The 22411-nt window shown below is 44.4% G+C and overlaps 1 protein-coding gene across 1 annotated transcript in view; it reads right to left on the bottom strand.

The window, feature by feature from the left end:
- Positions 1-5606: 5606 nt before the first annotated feature.
- Positions 5607-22411, bottom strand: part of LOC116978909 (protein FAM122A-like) — a 54121-nt gene continuing 37316 nt past the window's right edge. The window contains exons 6-10 of the mRNA XM_033030192.1: positions 21251-21343; positions 15944-16032; positions 10273-10337; positions 7212-7308; positions 5607-6570 (exon numbers count right to left, since the gene is read on the bottom strand). Of these exons, the coding sequence (XP_032886083.1) occupies positions 6405-6570; positions 7212-7308; positions 10273-10337; positions 15944-16032; positions 21251-21343 (510 nt within the window). The 3' untranslated portion in view covers positions 5607-6404. The remainder of the gene's footprint in view (positions 6571-7211; positions 7309-10272; positions 10338-15943; positions 16033-21250; positions 21344-22411) is intronic.

Below are 22411 nucleotides of genomic sequence, written 5' to 3' on the forward strand. Positions count from 1 at the left end.
ATTGAGAATCAGTTACTTAAAATCAAAAGTCAATTTTATATACATGGCGATAAATCTGGTAAATTAGTCGCCAAACGTCAGATTACTAAAGTGAGTAAACGGGATCGTACGTTGACTGTAGACCATGATGAAATTAATAAATCCTTTCAGGAATTTTATACCTCCCTATACCAATCAGAATTAACTACAGATTCCAATATAATGCATAAGTTTTTTAAAAACTGAACTTGCCAAATTTACCACATAATGAGTCTCTGTTGTTAGATGAACACATCACGGAGGAAGAAATACAGAAAGCAATCCTTTTGATGAATTCTGGTAAAGCTCCTGGTTTAGATGGGTTTACAGTGGAATTTTTAAAGTATTTCTCAAGTTTACTGTCTCCCTGGCTATGCAAGGTTTTTAAAGAAGCCTTTTTAATGAATAGATTACCACAATCCTTCTATGAAGCATCTATTTCTTTCATTCTTAAAAAAGATAAAGATCCTACTGAAGTGACATCATATGGACCTATATCACTGTTAAATGTAAATTCCAAAATTATTTCCAAAGTATTAGTTATGAGATTGGAAAATATTTCACCGCAAATTATTACTGAAGATCAGACAGGTTTTATTTAAAATCATTACTCATACTTTAACGTTAGGAGATTAATGAATATCGTATATACAGCGTCAAATAAAATTTCAGAATATGTCATTTCACTTGATGCTGAGAAGGCGTTTGATAGAGTAGGTTGGGAATACTTATTCAATACACTTGAAAAATTTAAGATTGGTCCAAAATTTATCTCTTGGATCAAGCTGATATATCATATACCTCAGGCTTCTGTACTTGCCAATAATCAGAGATCCCCTTTTTTCAGGCTCTTTCGAGGAACTAGACAGGGCTGTCCTTTAAGTCCTTTACTGTTTGATATCGCTTTGGAACCTTTGGCCACCGCTATTAGGGAATCCCCTAATAGTTTTGGTATTGTCCGTGGGAATAAGACACATAAACTATCTCTTTATGCAGATGATCTGTTATTATTCATCCCTAACCCTGAGAAATCTATTCCGGCAATAGTAGCTCTACTTAATCAATTTAGTAGTTTTTCTGGTTATAAACTAAATCTTAGCTTTTTCCATTAAACAATCTAGTTTCGGATTATGGACAGTTTCCATTTAGATTGACTACCAAATGTTTTACTTATTTAGACATTAAGATTACCAAGAAACACAAGGATTTATTTAAAGCCAATTTTACGCCTCTAATCGACCATATCAAACAACAGTTCACTAAATGGTCACCATTGTCCTTATCTTTAATAGGCCGAATCAATGCTATTAAAATGTTTATTTTACCTAAATTTTTGTATTTATTTCAGACAATACCAATTTTTATTGCTAAATCTTTCTTTGATATTATTGACTCCAAAATGTCTTCATATATATGGCAGAATAAAAATTGCAGACTAAGTAAAAAATACTTACAGAAATCAAAAAAAGACGGTGGTTTGGCACTGCCGAACCTTAGATTCTACTATTGGGCAGTTAATGCTCGCTATCTAACGTTTTGGACAAAAGATTTAGAAGAAACCCAATGCTCAGGATGGATACATCTTGAACATGATTCTATGCAACGGCTATCATTGGCTTCTATTCTAGGGGCCTTGTTACCTTTTACAATTACGAGATTGAATAAATAAATAAACGACTAACCCAACATACACTCTGAATATGGTTTCAATTTCGTAAGTTTTTTGGATTGAATGATTTTATCTTATCGAGTCCTATCATATCTAATTTTTTCTTCCAACCTTCTAGTAGTGATCAGGCCTTTCTGTTATGGAAGAGGAAGGGATTAGTAGCTTTTCGTGATTTGTTTTTGGATGGTTGTTTTATGTCTTTTGAACAACTCTCCAATAAATATAATCTACCTAACTCACAGTTCATTAGATATTTACAAATTAGACATTTGAGGGCTGCTCTACCCTTTTTTCCCATTACCACATCAACCCGAAATCTTGGAAACATTTTTACATTTGAACCTTTGCTTAATAATGACTATTTATGAGTTGATTTTGAAATTAAAAATAGATATTTGAGAAAATTAAGAATGACTGGCAAAGAGAACAAATTTCCCTATCTTCAATTAGTTAATACTTCCTCAATGTGTGCAAGACACATTTTGATACAATTCAAGGTGGTTCACAGAGCTCATATGTCAAAAGATACGTTAGCTCGTTTTTATGGTCATATAAATCCTACCTGTGACAGATGTAATTCTGAAGTGGCCTCATTGACTCATGTTTTGGTCCTGCCCACTTTTGGAAAAATATTGGAAAGACATTTTTGATACTATTTCTGTAGTTTTAGGTATTGATTTACAACCTCATCCCATTACTGTAATTTTTGGGCTACCAATGTTAGATTCTAGTCATCTGTCCCGTTCCACCCATCGGCTGATTGCTTTTACCACATTAATTGCCAGAAGATCTATCTCATTTAAATGGAAAGACTCTAATCCGGTAGCCGGTAGCCGGTTCGAATCCCGCTTGGAGTGCATACTGTCGTTGTGTCCTTGGGCAAGACACTTCACCCACCTTTGCCTGTGTGTGAATGTGTGTGAGTGATTGGTGGTGGACGGAGGGGTAATGCATGTTAAAGCGCCTTGAGTATTAGAAAGGCGCTATATAAATCCCCATTCATTATTATTATATTATTAATCCTCCGACCACACTCCATTGGTACTCTGAAACGATATCATGTTTAAATTTAGAAAAAAATTAGGAGTGACATTGTTGAACCCTTGGTTAAATTTGATAGGACTTGGGGAATTGTCCAACATTATTATGTCCCCTCTCCAACTGTTATAATAATTATTTTCCCTTTATACGGTGGAATGGACTTGATGACAAACAGGGACTTAAATTGTGGAAATTATTTGCAGCTCAGATTCTGTTTTGCTTTTTTTTTCTAGTTTAGCGGGGTTTTGTTTTTTCTTTTTTCTCTTTTTTCTTTTTGTCTTTTTGTTTTTATATGTATAAATGTTCTCTTTTAAACACTTAACTATATTTAAGAATTTACAAGAATGATTCCAGGAATATGATGAGAGTTTGATAGCACTGGGCCTGTACTCGCTGGAGTTTAGAAGGTTGAGGGGGGGGCTCATTGAAACTTACAAAATAATGAAAGGCATGAAAGGATGTGGAAAGAATGTTTCCACTGGTGGGAGAGTCTAGGACCAGAGGTTATAGCATCAGAATTAAAGGGCGCTCTTTTAGAAAGGAGGTGAGGAGGAACTTCTTTAGTCAGAGGGTAGTTAATCTGTGGAATTCAATGTCACATAGGGCTATGGCGGCAAAGTCAGTGGATATTTTGAAAGCAGAGATAGACAAATCCTTGATTAGAACAGGTGTCAAGGGTTAGGGGGAGAAGGCAGAAAAATGGGATTAGGAGGCAGAGATCAGCCATGATTAAATGGCGGAGTAGACTCGATGGGCCGAATGGCCTAATTCTACTCCTATAACTTGTGAACGTGTGACTGATCAAATGGTGCCAGAACAACCACCTTGCTCTCAACATCAGTAAAACCAAGGAACATATTGTGAAATTTTAGAAGAGGAAGGACGAGGATCCACAAACCTGTCTTCCATTGACGGGGTGGTGGTGGAGACAGTCAAAAGTTTCAAATTGCTGGAGGTGCATATCTCTGAAGATCTGACCTGGACCTAGCACATTGATAAAGAAAGCTCAACGTCTTCACTTTCTTCGAAGATTGAGGAGATTCGGTATGTCGACGATGAATCTCTTGAACTTGTACTTGTACAGCTCGCTACAGTACAGTGTGTACAGTAGCGAGCATATTGACTGGTTGCATCACAGCCAGGTTCGGCAACTCGAACGCCCAGGAACAAAGAAGATTGCAAAAATGGTGAACACTGCCCTGTCTATCATGGGCACAGACCTCCTCACCATCGAAGAGATCTACAGGACTCGCTATCTCAAAAAGGCAGCCAGCATCAGAGACCACATTCTCATAGGAACCTGAAAACTGTAACGGCCAAGCTCAGTAGGAGATTATTCCCTGCAGCCATCAGACTATTAAACAGTACAACCTCAAAATAGGCTCAGAACTATTTAGACTTGGGGACATTATTTTTGACTTTGCACTACAATTATCCATTTATTTGTTTGATTTTTTTAAATATATATACACTGAACGTTTTTGTTGTTGTTTATGATGGGTTTTACAAGACAACACGTTTACAAATGTGTTTTGCTGCCGGGATTGGAGCCGAGTGTACAGAGGAGTGGACTGGAGTGGTCATAGAATTGAGTTGCAGGCTTCCACACACATCCCTCCCTCAGGCATTACTATCACTCCTCTTTTCACCTCCAGCCTTTGTCACTTACTCCACCCCTCAGCCAATACCAACACCACCTGTTCACTTGTTTCCACCTGACATTGGCATAGCTTTGTCCCACCTTCATCTCTTCCATCTTTCTTCATGTCTGAAGAAAGGTCCCGACCCAAAATGTCATCTGTCCATTCCCTCAACAGATGCTGACTGACCTTTGGAGTTCCTCCAGTACTTTATGCTTTGATCAATATTCCAGCATCCACAGTTTCTCATGTCACCAGTAATATTACATTGACTCAACCTCCCACACGCAAGGTGCCCCCAGTCCACACTTATCAAGTGCGAGATACAAACTCCCCAGCTCTGCATCGCACGACCTCCATCGTTACAGGCGGTCATGTCACTGAGTAGCACAGCTTAGAACTGGCTCCTGGAGGGGAAGCAAGGCCACCTGCTGAAGTCTACCCAAAGTTGCCAACACCTCCTGGCACCATGTTCAGGTATCCCTCTGGATGGGACAGGAGGGGAGAGGAGAGGCAGAAACCGGCTCAGCCTTCCGTTTCCTCAACTTCAGACTACATCGCTGCAGCACGGGCTGCACCAGTCCTAGAATGCCAACTGTAAACGGGGGAGTGACAGATGCACAGATCAGGAGCCGTGGCAAAGACTTCTTCTGCTTAGGAGCAGGGACCGTCTGGGTGAGACCTTTGTCAGTGCCATCCACCGTGCAGTGGATATTCGGCAGTGTTTAATTTAGTTTCGAGATACAGCGCAGAAACAGGCCCTTCGGCCCACTGAGTCTGCACCGACCAGTGATTTCCCGCACACTAACACACACTAGGGACAATTTACACTTATACCAAGCCAATTAACTACAAGCCTGCACAACTTTGGAGTGTGGGTGGAAACCGAAGATTTCTGAGAAAACCCACGCGGTCATAGGAAGAACGTACAAACTCCGTACAGACAGCACCATAGTCAGGATGTAAATATAGTTTGCTCTGTGGAAATCTGCACCGATCCAGGCTTTGGGACTGACCAATCCACACAATATTCCCCATCACTGCACCATCACACAACCACACGTTCAGGATATCCGGATATCCACCTTTCTGCATTTCCTCCATGTCCATAGACACGCAAAACTAATTGTACTAACTGGTCTCCTGTACGTGGAGCCAAGGTCAACAAAAGCTGCAGTGGGGCAGAATTAAATGCACATAAACACAATTGGAGAAAAATCAGAGTTTTAAAAATCACATTGTAGCTCAATAAACTAATAATTTATTTTGCCAAAAGCATGTAATCTGTTTGAAGGATCTGTGAATTATACACATACCAAGCAATGTAGGTTGCTGCTGTCTTGGAGAGCTGTGAAGCACAATATTAAATTAGGCTGATCCTGTAACCGCTGCGGTATGTTACACTATGCACATTGTTACAGGGTAGGTAGGAACACTCGGCGGCAGCCCGACCCACAGGCAAGGCCAGGCTGCAAAAGGTGCTTTTGCAACATTCAAAAAAGAAACACACTAAAGTAACCAGGTCTGTACAAAAGAACTCTTGGAAGTCAGAGACCTTCGATGCTCACGGCCATCTCTCCCACCATGAAATACGGCTGCCAGCCCTGCTCTCAACAACTGTGCTCATTTGAGAAAAGCACAGAATCCTGGTTGACAATGGCTTAAAAATAAATTCAAGTCAAAAGCCTTTCCAGTTAGTACTATCCATAAAAACGGGAGGTTGCAAGTGAAAGAGGTGCAGCCTCAGTTTCCCTCAGTCGGCCTGCCGTTAGAGCTTTCCCCTCTGGCTCGCTGCTGGGACACCATTCACCGTCTCTGACCCCACGTCCTGAAGTAAAAAGTAAATGCGCAATCTCAGGGGGAAAATATTTAAAAAAAGGAGAAAATGTTTCTCAGAATTTCTACAATCAGTTCTTTACACGGAGATCCTGATATACAATGACATATTAATGGCACTGCACATTTGACATCATATTACTATGGATGTACTCTGCTTCCAAACTCTCTCATTCCAACGTTCCATCGGGAGGTCGGGGTCACTTTGGTGAACATTCGGGATCTGTAGTGAAGGACAAGCAGGAGGCAGGTGCTCGGACTGCACTGGATCTGGCCAGGGACTCGGGCCCCGAGTCACCGTTGCTGACGCCGCCGGCCAAGCAGTCTGCAGAGACGCGCAGGAACACGTCACTGCTCGGTATCGGGCTGCAAATTAAGTATCATCAATTACAAACATTATCCAAATGCCAACAAGCTTTCAGCAGCAGGAACATTGGGTTATTTCTGTCCATAATTTGGGATAACTGAGATTTACTACGATGGATATACACAGGTATACTCTTCACATCTGCAAGACAGGGATGTGGTCACATCTGCAGGGCCGCAGAGACACCACATCTGCAGGGCAGGGGTGAGTGAGTGGGCTGCCTTGTGAAGAAAGTCTGGGCAGGTTTGGCCTCTACTGAATGGAGTTCAGAGCAGAGAGAGAGGTCTGGAAAGGGTGGATGTGTGAGCATGTTTCGGCTTGTGACAGAATCTAGAATTGGAGATCATTATTTAATTAAGGATTACGTATTGAAGGTAGATGAAGCAACAGACGTCAAGGTAACACAAGGAGGTGGAGGTTACAGTCTGATCAGCCATGGTCTCATTAGAGGCAGGTAGGGCAGGCAGCAGCGTGTTGCTTTTGCTGGAATGCAACAGTTGGTAAGTGGGCGACTACAGATACTCCCCAAACTACATAGGTAATCGAGCACAACACTGCTGCCTGGCAGCAGCAGAGAGAAATCCCCCAAATATGTTAGGAAATAAATAATAGTCCATCCCAGGAAGGAATGCCTTCTCACCAGGAGTCATGTTCTGGCGAATGGGAGGCATCCGATGGCAGCATGGTTGCAGTTCCTTGGAAAAGTCGCTTTGGTTGGCTTTCTACATCCATCTCACCTGAGACAAAACAGAGATGGATCATCAGAACTGCAGATAACACGCCCCTCTGCAAACACTCGGGGCTTTGAACCAGGGACCCACACCCTGAATCCAAAGGTTCATGTCCTTGAGTAGGAAGGTGCAGGCCGGACTCCAGAACAGACCCAGGGAGTGACGCTTGAGCTTTCAGAGTGCCGTTGCACCGAGTCTGCACCATTTCTCTCTGATGCAGCCAAGGAAGCTGTGGCAGTGAGTTTATCCTTGATGCACTGGAGCAAACACACACACCTTCACCCATATCACTGTTCTTTATCACAGTGCTGTTTACGGGCACTGAAGAACTCCATGGATGGGCTTTGCGAAGTTGCTCATGCCTCTAATGAGCACTTAGGTGGAACACTGCAGGAGCACAATGAAGGAAGGTGCGTTGATGGTCTGTGGGCGACATGGCATCATGCAGCCACCTACAACTCAATGGAAGGAGTTCTGAATACAAAGAGTTGATTCACTCCACATAACCCAGGCTATGTTTAATTCTTCTCACTGCTGTTTGTGAGATCATGAATAAAATATTCACTGCAGCAAGTCAGGGAGGTGGAAGATCTGTCCCCAACATGCAGCAACACTGAACCATATTCTTGGCAGACAAGAACTAGGGACAATTGCCAACGAGAACATCTAGTCACTAAATCCATTGCTGAATCCCCCATCATCACCATTCAGGATCAAGGAGTGAATGAGATCACACCTGTAGTTGTGATGCAGGGGATTGCAAATAAATTAGAGATTCATGTAACAAGGCTAATGTAGTATTTATTGGGAACTTTAAAACTTAAGTCATATTAATGAAGGGTGGCTGAGTGGTGCAGCTGGTAGTGCCGCTACCTCACAATGCCAGAGACCCGGGTTTGGTCCAAACCTTCGTTGTTGACTGTGTGGAGTTTACAAGTTCGCCCTGTGACCATGTGAGTGCTTAGGTTTCCTCCCACATCCCAAATATGTGCAGGTTTTTGTTGGTTAGTTGGCCTCTATAAAATTGCCCCTGGTGTGTGGAGAGTGGATGAGAAGAACTAGTGAGAACAGTTTGTGTGAACCCGGTGGGGTAATGGGCCTGTTTACATGGTATATCTCTAAACTAAAAAGTCAAATTCATGCTAATGAAGAGGTGAAATTCTGAATGTACAGGTTAAAGATTTCTGGTTATGCATTTCTTACCCCTTCCCTAAACCTGTGCCCTCTGGTGACAGTCATCATTGGCAACAAAGCAAACTGTTACCCCCATTGTTCCTGTCCCTGCCCCCACTAAATACTGCATATCCATCAGACCCCTCCCACAGCCACTTCCACTCCGAAAACCAGCCCAACCCATCCAGGTTTAGCATTCAGCAAAGGATGACTAAGAAATATGTAACTAAAGATATCAGACAATTAGAATGAATCACAATGGGACTGCAGGAGTTGTATGTGAAATTAACAGACAGTGCGAGCAAACGTCATTTACGAACAGACATGACGATAGGGAAAAGGGATGGCAGAGCAATCAAATATCTTGTGAGCGTAATCATGAGTAACATTGAAAACCTCCCAGAGAAACTTCAGCCAAATAAGGAATGAAAATAAATTAATACAGGGGAAAACTACTGGAGACGTTTAAGTGCCTGAAATCTGATTAACCCCAGAGCCCGGTGCTGTACAACAATGTGAAAGAGATGATTATGGGGACAGTGAATACTCTAGTTATCATCTTCCAATTTAAAAAAAAAACAGATTCTGGAAAGATTCCTACAAATTGAATGGAAGCAAATGTGACTCCATTATTGAAGCAAGAAAGCAGAATAAAAACTGTCTGATGAGAACTTGGAACAGAACAATACAGCAGACAGATAAGACATTGTAGATGTGCAATCTTCAGCAAAGAACAAAGTGCTGGAGGAACTCAGCAGGTCGGACAGCATCTGTGGAGGGAATGGATAGAGGATGTTTGGGTCGGGACACTACTTCAGTCTGAATATCAATATATCAAGGGGTTCATGGCAAGAAAATGGCACTACAGTGATCTTGTGTGGCAGAAGCAGCTGCTGCAACCAAATCACTGCAACTATTCCTTCTCCCTGGCCTTGTGTGCAGCCTAACAGTGTACGATGGACATCCATCCACTCCCTGTAGCATCAGCACATTTGCTGCACTGGGTGCTGTGTACAATTACTCAGCCAGGCTACTCCACCAGCACCTCCTGCATCCTCTACCAGTCTGAATAAAGTCCCAAACCTGCATTCTCTACCAGTCTGAATAGAGGTCCCATCTAAAATGTTGGCTGGCCATTCCCTCCACAGATGCTACCTGACCAGCTGAGTTCTTCCAGCACTGTGTGTTTTACTCTAGATTCCAGCATCTACAGTTCCTTATGTCTCCAAATCCATCACAAGGACAGGGCGAGGGTGTCAAAGACTATGGGGAGATGGCAGGAGAATGGAGTTGAGAGGGATAGATCAGCCTTGACTGAACGGCGGAGTAGAATCGATGGACCAAATGGCCTAAATCTGCTCCGATGACTAATGAGGTGAATGAGTGCATGGGACCGCCACCAGTCCAGAAGCCCCGTCACACAGTGTCCTGACTGGGAACTATAAGCCTGTTCTTTCATTGGCCTACATCTGAAAGCTCCTTCCCTTCAGCACCTCACCTGTTGATGACCTCACCAACAGGTCTCCGCCTCCTCTCAAGGTCAATAAATGCTGCTGATCCCCCCCCCCCCATTCTGAGAGTGAATGAATGCTGTTGATCGGGACTGAAATGTTGATGTAAACTTCTTCAAACAGTGCCATAGAACCATCTCCAAGCACCCAACCAGCTGAGGGGCCTCGTTAAGAGTGTCGGATTCGAGTCTGTGCTCTTCAGAACATAATTTACATTGCCTCAGAATGTAAACAAACAGAACTAAATCATATGTTAAATAGGAAAACCAACATTTGGATCATTTACCTTTTCGTTTCAATGGCCCCAGCACACTGGGCCTGATGCAGTTGATAGGGCTCTGACTTCTCCTACTGAATGCACAATGGAGATGAACAAGTTAGAACCAACGCTTGTCTCAGTAACTTTACAGGTCCAGAATTAGCACATGACCAAAAGCAAGCCCTCCCCATGAACCCGGGATGTAGAGGCCTTGATGGACTCTGGGGCAATGAATTGTCTCGATAGAAGATGTCTCCTCTGTGTGACGGCTTCCCACCGAGCAGCAGAGTATTTGTACTAGGGAAAGAAATCATTGTGGCCAACCTTGCGATAAACTATAATGACAAATTAATTTATGCTGAAAGAATTATTTCTCAACACACAAAATAAAAAAACTACATTTTACTTGGAATTATAGCATTTCTGCAGATGGCTGAAAGGTTCTTACAGCAACAGTGCTTTAATGAAGACCTTGACATCAGTACTGTTGACGTACTAGTGTCACCATCTCTGTCCAGAGACAACATTGCACCAGTGTCACCATCAAAGCCCGGATACCACACCGCACCAGGGTCACCATAACAGCCCAGAGACTACACCGTACCAGTGTCACCATCTCTGCCCAGAGACTACCCTGCACCAGTGCTGATGTCTCTGGCCAGGAACTGCACCAACACACTCACACTGAGGAGGCTCACTGTGAGAATAGAGGTAGAACATTGGAGATTCATGGCCGTGGAGCCTGAGCTTCAAGCCTCATACCCGACAAGGGTGTTAGCCACAATGCCTTCATGCTCAGTAATGGAAAGCCCTGTTGACGGTGGACGGGCTCACAAAGCTCTCCAAATACTCTTGTTCTGGATGAGGCAAACATGATCTTTGACAAGGTGTAAACTGCAGAGACACTGGCCACAGCTACAATGCCCTCCATAATGTTTGGGACAAAGGCCCATCATTTATTTACTTGCCTCTGTACTCCACAATTTGAGATTTGTAATTAAAAACAAAAATCATATGTGATTAACATGCACATTGTCAGATTTTAATTTAATTTAAAAGCCATTTTTTATACATTTTGGTTTCACCATGTAGAAATTACAGCAGTGTTTATACATAGTCACCCCCCACCCCCCCCCCCCCCCCCTAATTTCAGGACACCATAGTGTTTAGGACACAGCAATGTCGTAAATGAAAGTAGTCATGTTTAGTATTTTGTTGCATATTCTTTGCACGCAATGACAGCTTGAAGTCTGCGATTCATGGACATCACCAGTTGCTGGGTGTCTTCTCCGGTGATGCTCTGCCAGGCCTGTATTGCAGCCATCTTTACCGTATGCTTGTTTTGGGGGCTAGTCCCCTTCAGTTTTCTCTTCAGCATATAAAAGGCATGCTCAATTGGGTTCCGATCGGGTGATTGGCCACTCAAGAATTGACCATTTTTTAGCTTTGAAAAACTTCTTTGTTGCTTTAGCAGTATGTTTGGGATCATGGTCTTGCTGTAGAATGAACCGCCAGCCAATGAGTTTTGAGGCATTTGTTTGAACTTGAGCAAATTGGATGTGTCTAACACTTGAGAATTCATTATGCTACTACCATCAGCAGTTGTATCATCAATGAAGATAAGTGAGCCAGTACGTTCAACAGCCATACATGCTCAGGCCATAACACCCCCCCCCCCCCCCCCCCCCCCACCACTGTGTTTCACAGATGAGGTGGTCTGCTTTGGATCTTGGGCAGTTCCTTCTCTCCTCCATACTTTGCTCTTGCCATCACTCTGATATGTTAAATCTTCGACTCATCTGTCCACAAAAACTTTTAGCAGAATTTTTCTGGTTTCTCTTTTAAATACTTTTTGGCAAACTGTAACCCGGCCATCCTATTTTTGCGGCTAACCAGTGGTTTGCATCTTGCAGTGTAGCCTCTGTATTTCTGTTCATGAAGTCTTCTGCGGAAAGTGGTCATTGACAAATCCACACCCGACTCCTGAAGAGCATTTCTGATCTGTCGGACAGATGTTTGGGGATTTTTCTTTATTATAGAGAGAATTCTTCTGTCATCAGCTGTGGAGGTCTTCCTTGGCCTGTCAGTCCCTTTGCAATTAGTAAGCTCACCAGTGCTTCCTTTCTTCTTAATGATGTTCCAAACAGTTGATTTTGGTAAGCCTAATGTCTCTAACAGTTTTGTTCTTGTTTCTCAATAATGGCTTCTTTGACTTTCATTGGTACAACTTTGTCCCCCATGTTGATAAACAGCAATAAAAGTTTCCAAAGGTGATAGAAAGACTGGAGGAAAGGCTAGGTGCTGAGAGCTCTCTTGTACCTGAATTAAGGAGGCAATTAAACACACCCGAGCAATTACAAACACTTGTGATGCCATGTGTCCCAAACATTAGAAACATATAAAATAGGTGCAGGTGTCCATTCGGCCCTTCGAGCCAGCACCGCCATTCATTGTGATCATGGCTGACCGCCCCCAATCAATAACCCGTGCCTGCCTTCTCCCCATATCCCTCGATTCCACCAGCCCCTAGAGATCTAACTCTCTCTTAAATCCATCCAGTGATTTGGCCTCCACTGCCCTCTGTGGCAGGGAATTCCACAAATTCACAACTCTCTGGGTGAAAAAGTTTTTTCTCACCTCAGTCTTAAATAGCCTCCCTTTTATTCTAAGACTGTGGCCCCTGGTTCTGGACTCACTCAACATTGGGGACATTTTTCCTGCATCTAGCTTGTCCAGTCCTTTTATAATTTTATATATTTTTATAAGATTCCCCCTCATCCTTCTAAACTCCAGTGAATACAAGCCTAGTCCTTTCAATCTTTCCTCATATGACAGTCCCGCCATCCCAGGGATCAATCTCGTGAACCTATGCTGCACTACCTCAATCACAAGAATGTCTTTCCTCAAATTAGGAGACCAAAACTGTACACAATACTCCAGATGTGGTCTTACCAGAGCCCTATACAACTGCAGAAGAACCTCTCTACTCCTATACTGAAATCCTCTTGTTATGAAGGCCAACATTCCATTAGCTTTCTTCACTGCCTGCTGTACCTGCACGCCAACTTTCAGTGACCGGTGTACAAGGACACGCAGGTCTCGCTGTACCTCCCCCTTACCTAACCCCATTAAGATAATAATCTGCCCCCTTGTTTTTTGCCACCAACGTGGATAACCTCACATTTATCTATATTATACTGCATCTGCCACGCATCTGCCCACACACTCAACCTGTCCAGGTCACCCTGCAACCTCCTAACATCCTCTTCACAGTTCACACTGCCACCCAGCTTTGTGTCATCTGCAAACTTGCTAGTGTTGCTCCTAATTCCCTCTTCAAATCATTAATATATATGGTAAACAGTTGTGGTCCCTACACCGAGCCTTGCGGCACTCCACTCGCCAGTGCCTGCCATTCTGAAAAGGACCCGTTCACTCATACTCTTTGCTTCCTGTCTGCCAACCAATTTTCTATCCACGTCAACACCCTACCCCCAATACCATGTGCTCTAATTTTAGTTACCAGTCTCCCATGCGGCACCTTATCAAAGGCTTTCTGACAGTCTAGATACACTACATCCACTGGCTCCCCTTCATCCATTTTGCTTGTCACATCCCCAAAAAAATTTCAGATTAGTCAAGCATGATTTTCCTTTCATAAATCCATGATGACTTGGACTAATCCTTTTACTGCTATCCAAATGCCCCATTATTACCACTTTAATGATTGACTCCAGCATCTTTCCCACCATCGAAGTCATGCTAACTGGTGTGCAATTCCCCGTTTTCTCTCTCGCTCCTTTCTTGAAAAGTGGGATAACATTAACTATCCTCCAATCCACAGGAACTGATCCTGAATCTATTGAACATTGGAAAATGATCACCAGTGCTTCCACTATTTCTAGAGCTACCTCCCTGAGGACCCTGGGATGCAGACCATCAGGCCCAGGAGATTGATCATCCTTCAGTCCCATTAGCCTACCCAATACTATTTCTCGCCTAATAATTTCTTTCAGTTCCTCTACCCCCTTTGATCCTCTGTCCTCCAGTACTTCTGGGAAATTGTTTGTGTATTCCTTATAGCCCCATCTCACGGTGCGAGTCCACCCACGAGTGATCCCGAGTGAAAGAAGAAATCAAACTCAGAGTTTTCTTACGAGATTTCAAGTTTATGTTCACGTGTTTAAACGAGTTCCCACGTGTATAAGTTTGCCGTTTCTGTTGTCCTATGAAAGTTTCCCAATCCTCTGGCTTCCGACTACTCTTTGCTATGTTATACATCTTTTCCTTTAATTTTATTCTATCCCTAACTTCTCTTGTCAGCCACGGTTGCCTCCTACTCCCCTTAGAATCTTTCTTCCTTTTTGGAATGAAATGATCCTGCGTCTTCCGGATTATGCCCAGAAAATTCTGCCATGGTGTTCCACCGTCATTCCTGCTATGAACCCTTTCCAGTCTACCTTGGGCAGCTCCCCTCTCATGCCTTCATAGTCCCCTTTGTTCAATTGCATCACTGACACTTCCGATTTATCCTTCTCCTTCTCAAATTGCAGATGAAAACTAATCATATTATGATCACTACCTCCAAGCGGTTCCTTTACCTCGAGTTCTCTTATCAAATCTGGTTCATTGGACAACACTAAATCCAAAATTGCTTTTTCTCTGGTCGGCTTCATTACAAGCTGCTCTAAGAATCCATCTCGGAGGCATTCTACAAACTCTCTTTCTTGGGGTCCTGAACCAACCTGATTTTCCCAGTCTAACTGCATATTGAAATCCCCCATCATCTCAGTGGCATTACCTTTGTTACATGCCAGTTTTAACTCCTGCTGCAACTTACACCCTACATCCGGGCTACTATTTGGGGGTCTGTAGATAACACCAATTAGTGTCTTCTTGCCTCTGCAATTCCGCAACTCAATCCACAGTGACTCTAACTCATCAGTCCCTATGTCTTCCCTCGCAAGGGACTGAATTCCATCCATCACCAGCAGAGCTACCCAGGTAAACCTCTTCTGCATTTCTCCAAAGCTTCGACATCCTCCCTGTAATGGGGCGACCAGAACTGCACTCAATAATCCAAGTCTACAGATGGAGCACTGATTGTTTCTATGCTCCTCTGGTCCTCTTCCTACACATTGCTGATTTCCATCCATCTCTCATTTTCACATGGTCTATATCTGACTCCCCCCTTCTCTCACTCCACCATTTTCACCATCTTACAGCCTTCTCTCAGATCATGCATCAAGCCTTCTGTAGTTGACAGATAGGCACCATCCTTTCCTTTACCTCTGTTTTATATTTGCTCAGTGTCCTTACCCCTTGCAATAGCATAGAGGCTAGATATGACCCCAGTATAGCAATGCGGGTCTAACATTCAATACCAGTTGAACAAAACGTTTTGCTGCAGATTGTCTCTGTGTTAACTCTACCTTTACCCGATGTCCCATTCAACGTAGAACATCAATGAAGCAGAGGAAGTCTGACTATAACAGTATTAATCACTCCCTTTTTCCAGAGTGCTGCCTTTAACACTGGCATTGTTTTTCGGAAAAGCACATTTCATATGACAGTAACAGAATAAATTCTTCCCCTGCCCACGACCCCACAGTGAAAAATAAAACATACATGCCACTCTCAGCCAATCTTGCATTTGTTCAAAGAATTACTGTAAACTTTCTTCTAGAGTAACACTTACGTGGCAAACCTGCGTGTTGGGCTGGGGTTGGGACTTGGAGGGAGCCCATTACTACTGACAAAAATCTGCAGGGAAGGTGAGAAGCATTGCTGTAGGACATGAAGGAGGAAAAGTGACAATTAATCCAAAACATTTCACAAGCACTTCCAACACCGCCATAATGCGTGCAGGCACAGGCACACACAATTCTCAAGTACAATTATACAAATCAATTATTATGAAGTGAACTTGGGCTTAACACTACATTGTTAACAAAGAATGTCCCTCTTGCCATAGGTTGAGTTGGACTGAAGTGGACTTTCTCCAACCATTTTTAAAGAGATTTCAGCCAACTTTCACTGACCATTTTAGTCCTGCTACTTTTGTTATACCTCCATCTTCTTCACTCACGTGATTAAACAGAGGAAGAGAGAAAGATAGTGAGAGATGAAGGAAAATTTGTCAAATAAAAATCCGAAAATAGTAAAAAATAATCTAGATTTATCTTTAGAGTATTTCAGAATATCCTGAGCTACTTGAAGACCAGTGAGTATGAGCAAATCTTATAACAGCTCCATTTTTTTTTCTTGGACTGGTCAAGATGGCGCCTGCCTGCGGCGACTTTTGCGGAGCTCCGGAAAATAAAAGGCTCAACTACAACTTCCAACAACTTACCTGGATCAGAAAAACGGCAGATATCGGTGCCGTTTCGGACAAGCTGATTGAGATCCTCAAGGCTCTCGCAATTTCGCGAGCTCCCGCAGCTGCGGGAATCCAGGACTTTAAACTTTCCCACACTGGCTGTGGAACTCCCGACCCGACTGCGGATCACAGGTACTGTACCTTGAAACCCCGGGATGACCCCCAGAGCCGACGGGCTGGATCTCCCAGCAACAACGGAGCTGCAGTTGCCGACTTTGAGGGAACCCCTGTTCGTTACGGAGCTGGAGCTGCCGTCTGTGAGGGAATCCCCGTTCCAGCGCAGGTCCGCAGAAACAGCAGGTACAGCAAACACAGTACCTGGAAACAAAGGGGAAGCCTCCATTGTGTCCGGAAACGTGGCCGTCGGGCAGGACTTCAGGTCAGAATGAAGCGCAGGGGCCTCCGGCCCCCTCTCCCTACTATCCTACTGGCTAATGTACAGTCCCTTGAAAACAAAGTGGAGGACTTAAGGGCAAGACTGCTTTATCAAAGGGAGCTGAGGGAATGCTCTGTGTTCTGTTTCACAGAGACATGGCTCACCCCCAGCTCCCCAGACTCAGCGGTCCAGCCTGAAGGGTTCTCCATCCACCGCATGGACCGTACCCTGGCATCTGGGAAAGGGAGAGGAGGGGGCGTCTGCCTCATGGTCAACTCTGCGTGGTGTTCCGACGTGGCAGTCCTGTCCAACTCATGCTCTCCACACCTCGAACATCTGGCGGTGAAGTGCCGTCCCTTCTACCTCCCGAGAGAATTCACCTCCGTTATCCTGACCGCGGTCTACATCCCACCCCAGGCAGACGTCCGTCTGGCACTGGAGGAGCTGCAGGCCGTGGTCAACAAACACCAGACGTCTTACCCCGAGGCATTTACCACCATTGCTGGGGACTTCAATAAGGCGAACCTCAAGAAATCACTCCCCAACTTCCACCAACATGTCTCCTGCTGCACCAGAGGACCAAACACCCTCGACCACTGCTACACCACCATCAAGAATGCCTATCGTTCTATCCCTCGCCCTCACTTCGGTAAATCCGACCATACCGCGGTGCTGCTTCTTCCTGCCTACAAGCAGCAATTAAAGAGCGCACCCCCAGAAGTGAGGACAGCACAGAGCTGGTCGGGGGGGGCAGAAGAACAACTCCAGGACTGTTTGGAGTCTGTAGACTGGGCAATGTTCAAGGACTCGGCAACGGACTTGAACGAATACGCCACAGTCGTTACAGACTTCATAAAGAAATGTGTGGAGGACTGCATCCCTACAAAAACCTTCCGAGTGTTTCCCAATCAGAAACCTTGGATGAACTTTGAGATCCGCACTCTCCTGAAGTCCAGACACAGGGCATTCACCTCCGATGATACAGTGGCCTACATGAAGACCAGATACGACCTTGGTAAGGCCATCAGAAAGGCCAAAAGGGACTTCTGCTCCAAACTGGAGGACGAGACAGATGTTCGGCAGCTGTGGCAGGGTCTGAATGCAATCACCTCCTACAAGGCAAAACCAGGAGGCAGCTCGAATGCCGGTGTAACATCACTCCCTGACGAGCTCAATGCATTTTACGCACGCTTTGACAGGGAGAATACTGATGTGCCTTCCCGATCCCCCATTCGCTGCGATGGCATTTCAGTCTCAGTCACAGAGGCCGATGTCAGGAAATCCTTCAGAGGGGTGAACCCCCGAAAAGCACCTGGTCCTGATGGTATACCCGGCCGTGTTCTAAAAACCTGTGCGGACCAACTGGCGGGGGTTTTTACGGACATTTTCAATCTCTCACTTCTGAGGTCTGAGGTCCCCACCTGCTTTAAAAGGGCATCAATTATACCGGTGCCCAAGAAGAGTAAGGTGACATGCCTCAATGACTATCGACCAGTGGCACTAACGGCGGTGGTGATGAAGTGCTTTGAGAGGTTGATCATGGAGCAAATCAACTCCTACATCGACAAAAACCTGGACCCACTGCAGTTCGCGTACCGCCACAACAGATCAACGGTGGATGCGATCTCGCTGGCCCTCCACTCCGCACTGGACCACTTGGACAACAAAAACTCATATGTCAGGCTGTTATTCATTGATTACAGCTCGGCATTTAACACAATCATCCCCTCCAAACTGGTTACCAAACTCGCAGAACTGGGTCTCTGCGCATCCCTCTGCAACTGGATCCTCGACTTCCTCGTCCACAGACCACAGTCTGTTCGTATTGGTGGAAATGTGTCAGCCTCAATAACAATCAGCACGGGAGCACCTCAAGGCTGCGTGCTCAGCCCCCTGCTGTACTCACTCTATACCCATGACTGCGTAGCGAACCACAGTGCGAACTCCATCATCAAGTTCGCTGACGACACCACTATTGTGGGGCGTATCACTGATGGGGATGAGTCAGAGTACAGAAGAGAGATCGAGCAACTGTCCATATGGTGCCAGCGCAATAACCTGGCCCTCAACACCAGCAAAACCAAGGAACTGATTGTGGACTTTGGAAGGAGTAGGAGGGGGACCCACAGCCCCATTTATATCAACGGGTCGATGGTTGAAAGGGTCAAGAGCTTCAAATTCCTGGGCGTGCACATCTCTGAAGATCTTTCCTGGTCCGAGAACACTAATGCAATCATCAAAAAAGCACATCAGCGCCTCTACTTCCTGAGAAGATTACGGAGAGTCGGATTGTCAAGGAAGACTCTCTCTAATTTCTACAGGTGCACAGTCGAGAGCATGCTGACCGGTTGCATCGTGGCTTGGTTCGGCAATTTGAGCGCCCTGGAAAGGAAAAGACTACAAAAAGTAGTAAACACTGCCCAGTCCATCATCGGCTCTGACCTTCCTTCCATCGAGGGGATCTATCGCAGTCGCTGCCTCAAAAAGGCTGGCAGTATCATGAAAGACCCACACCATCCGGGCCACACACTCATCTCCCTGCTACCTTCAGGTAGAAGGTACAGGAGCCTGAAGACTGCAACAACCAGGTTCAGGAATAGTTACTTCCCCTCAGCCATCAGGCTATTAAACCTGGCTCGGACAAAACTCTGATTATTACCAACCACTTTCTGTTATTTGCACTATCAGTTTATTTATTCATGTGTGTATATATTTATATCATGGTATATGGACACATTTATCTGTTTTGTAGTAAATGCCTACTATTTTCTGTGTGCTTAAGCAAAGCAAGAATTTCATTGTCCTATACAGGGACACATGACAATAAACTAACTTGAACTTGAACTTGAACTTGATTTACAATGTTGCACCAAACTACTTGTTAGGTTTAGTTTAGTTTAGAGATACAGAGCGGAAACAGGCCCTTCGGCCACCGTGTCTGCGCCGACCAGCTATCCCTGCACATTAACACTAGTTCCAAACACACTAGGGACAATTTACCTTTATACCACGCCAATTAGCCTACAAACCTGCACCTCTTTGGAGTGTTGGAGGAAACCGGAGCTTCCGGAGAAAACCCACGCAGGTCACAAGACAAATGTACAAACTCAGTACAGACAGCACCCGTAGTCAGGATCAAATATGGGTCTCTGCCGCTGTAAGACAGCAACTCTACCGCTGCACCACCGTGCTACCCAAAGGAAGACTGTGCGAAAGGTTAAAGTAAATATTCTTGCCAGAATCTTTAGCAGACAAGGACAGCGTGCAATTTGGTGAACCTCTGTTTATCAAACTGATGGCAAACTCTGCTCTACACAGAACAAGTAAAATGGAATAACTGAAGGGGGAGTTGCAGCTGTCTGGATCACTTTCGGGTACAGAAATTACAATCATGGTGGCAACAAGTTGCAGCTGGTGTTCTGGGTAGTACCTTCATCGTTACAGGAGGCAAGGTCTAAAACCAGAATCTCAAGCTCAAAAATTTAAGCAGTTCCCAATGAAAATCTTGTGTCAAAATTGTTGGCAGTTTTTCCAAAGGAAAGACCAATTTGGATGTTTTCTGTTCCCTGTAATGTTTTTGCAGAGAGGGTGTTGGGGTGTATGGAATGAGCTGTCAGAGGAGGTAGTTGAGGCAGGTCCATGGATTCAACATTCAAGACATCTGGACAGGGACATGGATAGGAAAGGTTTAGAGGGATATGGGCCAAACACGGGCAGGTGGGACTAGCATTGATGGGGCATCTTGGTCGGCGTGGGAAGTTAGACCGAAGAGTCTGTTTCCATGCTGTATGACTAAGTGAACAGGAGCCAGTGAACACAGCACAGAACCAAGATTGAAATCTTCACGTTGCTAATGTGGGAGATCTTCAAACAGTAAAATATCAGCAGCTCATTCCTTCACTCATCTCTTCCCCGGCACCATCCATCACTGGAACCAGCGAAGCTGGAACCCAGACGGTGCTCACCAACCCCAACCAGCCCCCATTTACCCCGTTCCTCGCCAGCATACCCACACCCCGCCTCCCTGCCTAGCATGCTGTGAGTTCTGCACACCCCCATTTCTCTCCTTCCACTCAAGCGCCGAGAACCGTGCATCGGATGAAGCAGTGTCCATCATCATCATCATCACATCTGCTGACATACAGTCAGCAATCCAAGCTCTTCATCGCAAGTTTACTCAATAGAGAGTTGGACCAAATGACTGCTCTTTCTCAATAAACAGAGAGGACAGACTCTGTTTCAGCTCCTACCTTGCCGATGCCTCTGGTTGGTGACGGAGCTGGTGAGACTGGAATGAAGTCAATGCGCTTTGGTGAGGCAGATTTATCCAAGTCGTTGTCACTCTGTGGGGTACAGAATACGCTATATTAATGTATCACAGAATATCCAAACTGGACCCATGCTCTCTCCGGGTTTGGTCAATGTCAGGCTGTTGCACAGGCAGTCATCTCTGCAACAGGCTGTATTGCAATAGGAGCATTCATCAAACTAAGTGTCCTCTACACAACTATATCATAAGCATTTTAAAGGGAACAGAGCAAATCTATTTTCACCATGTTATGGTGAATACCTCCAGGGGGAGGGACTGGTGTCGGGGGAGGGGGTGAAGGGGTGGCAAAGCAGGGGCCAACAACTAGCTTGTAGTTATGCTGCTGCCCAGTTATAGATCCAAACCATAAACAACAAACATCAATCACCAGCTCACCAAGAAACAAAGAAAATACAGTGCATTCAGGAAGTATTCAGACCCCTTCACTTTTGCCACAATTTGTAATGTTACAGCCTTATTCTAAAATGGATTAAAACATTTTATCAATCTACACACAATACCCCAGAATGAAGAAGTAAAATTCAATTCAATTCAATTCAATTTATTGTCATTTGGACCCCTTGAGGTCCAAACGAAATGCCGTTTCTGCAGCCATACATTACAAACAAATAGACCCAAGACACAACATATTTTACATAAACATCCATCACATTGCTGTGATGGAAGGCCAAAAAAACTTCTCTCTAGTTTCTAAAACTAGAAAAACTTCTAAAAACAGGTATTTAGAAATTTTTGCAAAGTAATTAAAAATAAATAACTGAAATATCATCTTTTCATAAGTATTCAGACCCTTATTCAGTACTTTATTGAGGAACCATTGGCAGTGATTACAGCCTCACGTTTTCGTGGGTATGATGCTACAAGCTTGGCAAACCTGTATTTGTGTAATTTCTCCCAATCTTCTCTGCAGATCCTCTAAAGCTCTGTCAGGTTGGATGGGGAGCGTCGATGCACAGCTAATTTTAAGTACCTCCAGAGATGTTCGATCGGGTTCAAGTCCGGGCTCTGGCTGGGCCACTCAAGGACATTCACAGCTTGTTATGGTCACTCCTGTGTTGACTTGGCTGTGTGCTTAGGGTCG

The sequence above is a fragment of the Amblyraja radiata genome, chromosome 12, assembly GCF_010909765.2.
Source record: "Amblyraja radiata isolate CabotCenter1 chromosome 12, sAmbRad1.1.pri, whole genome shotgun sequence".
NCBI lineage: Eukaryota > Metazoa > Chordata > Chondrichthyes > Rajiformes > Rajidae > Amblyraja > Amblyraja radiata.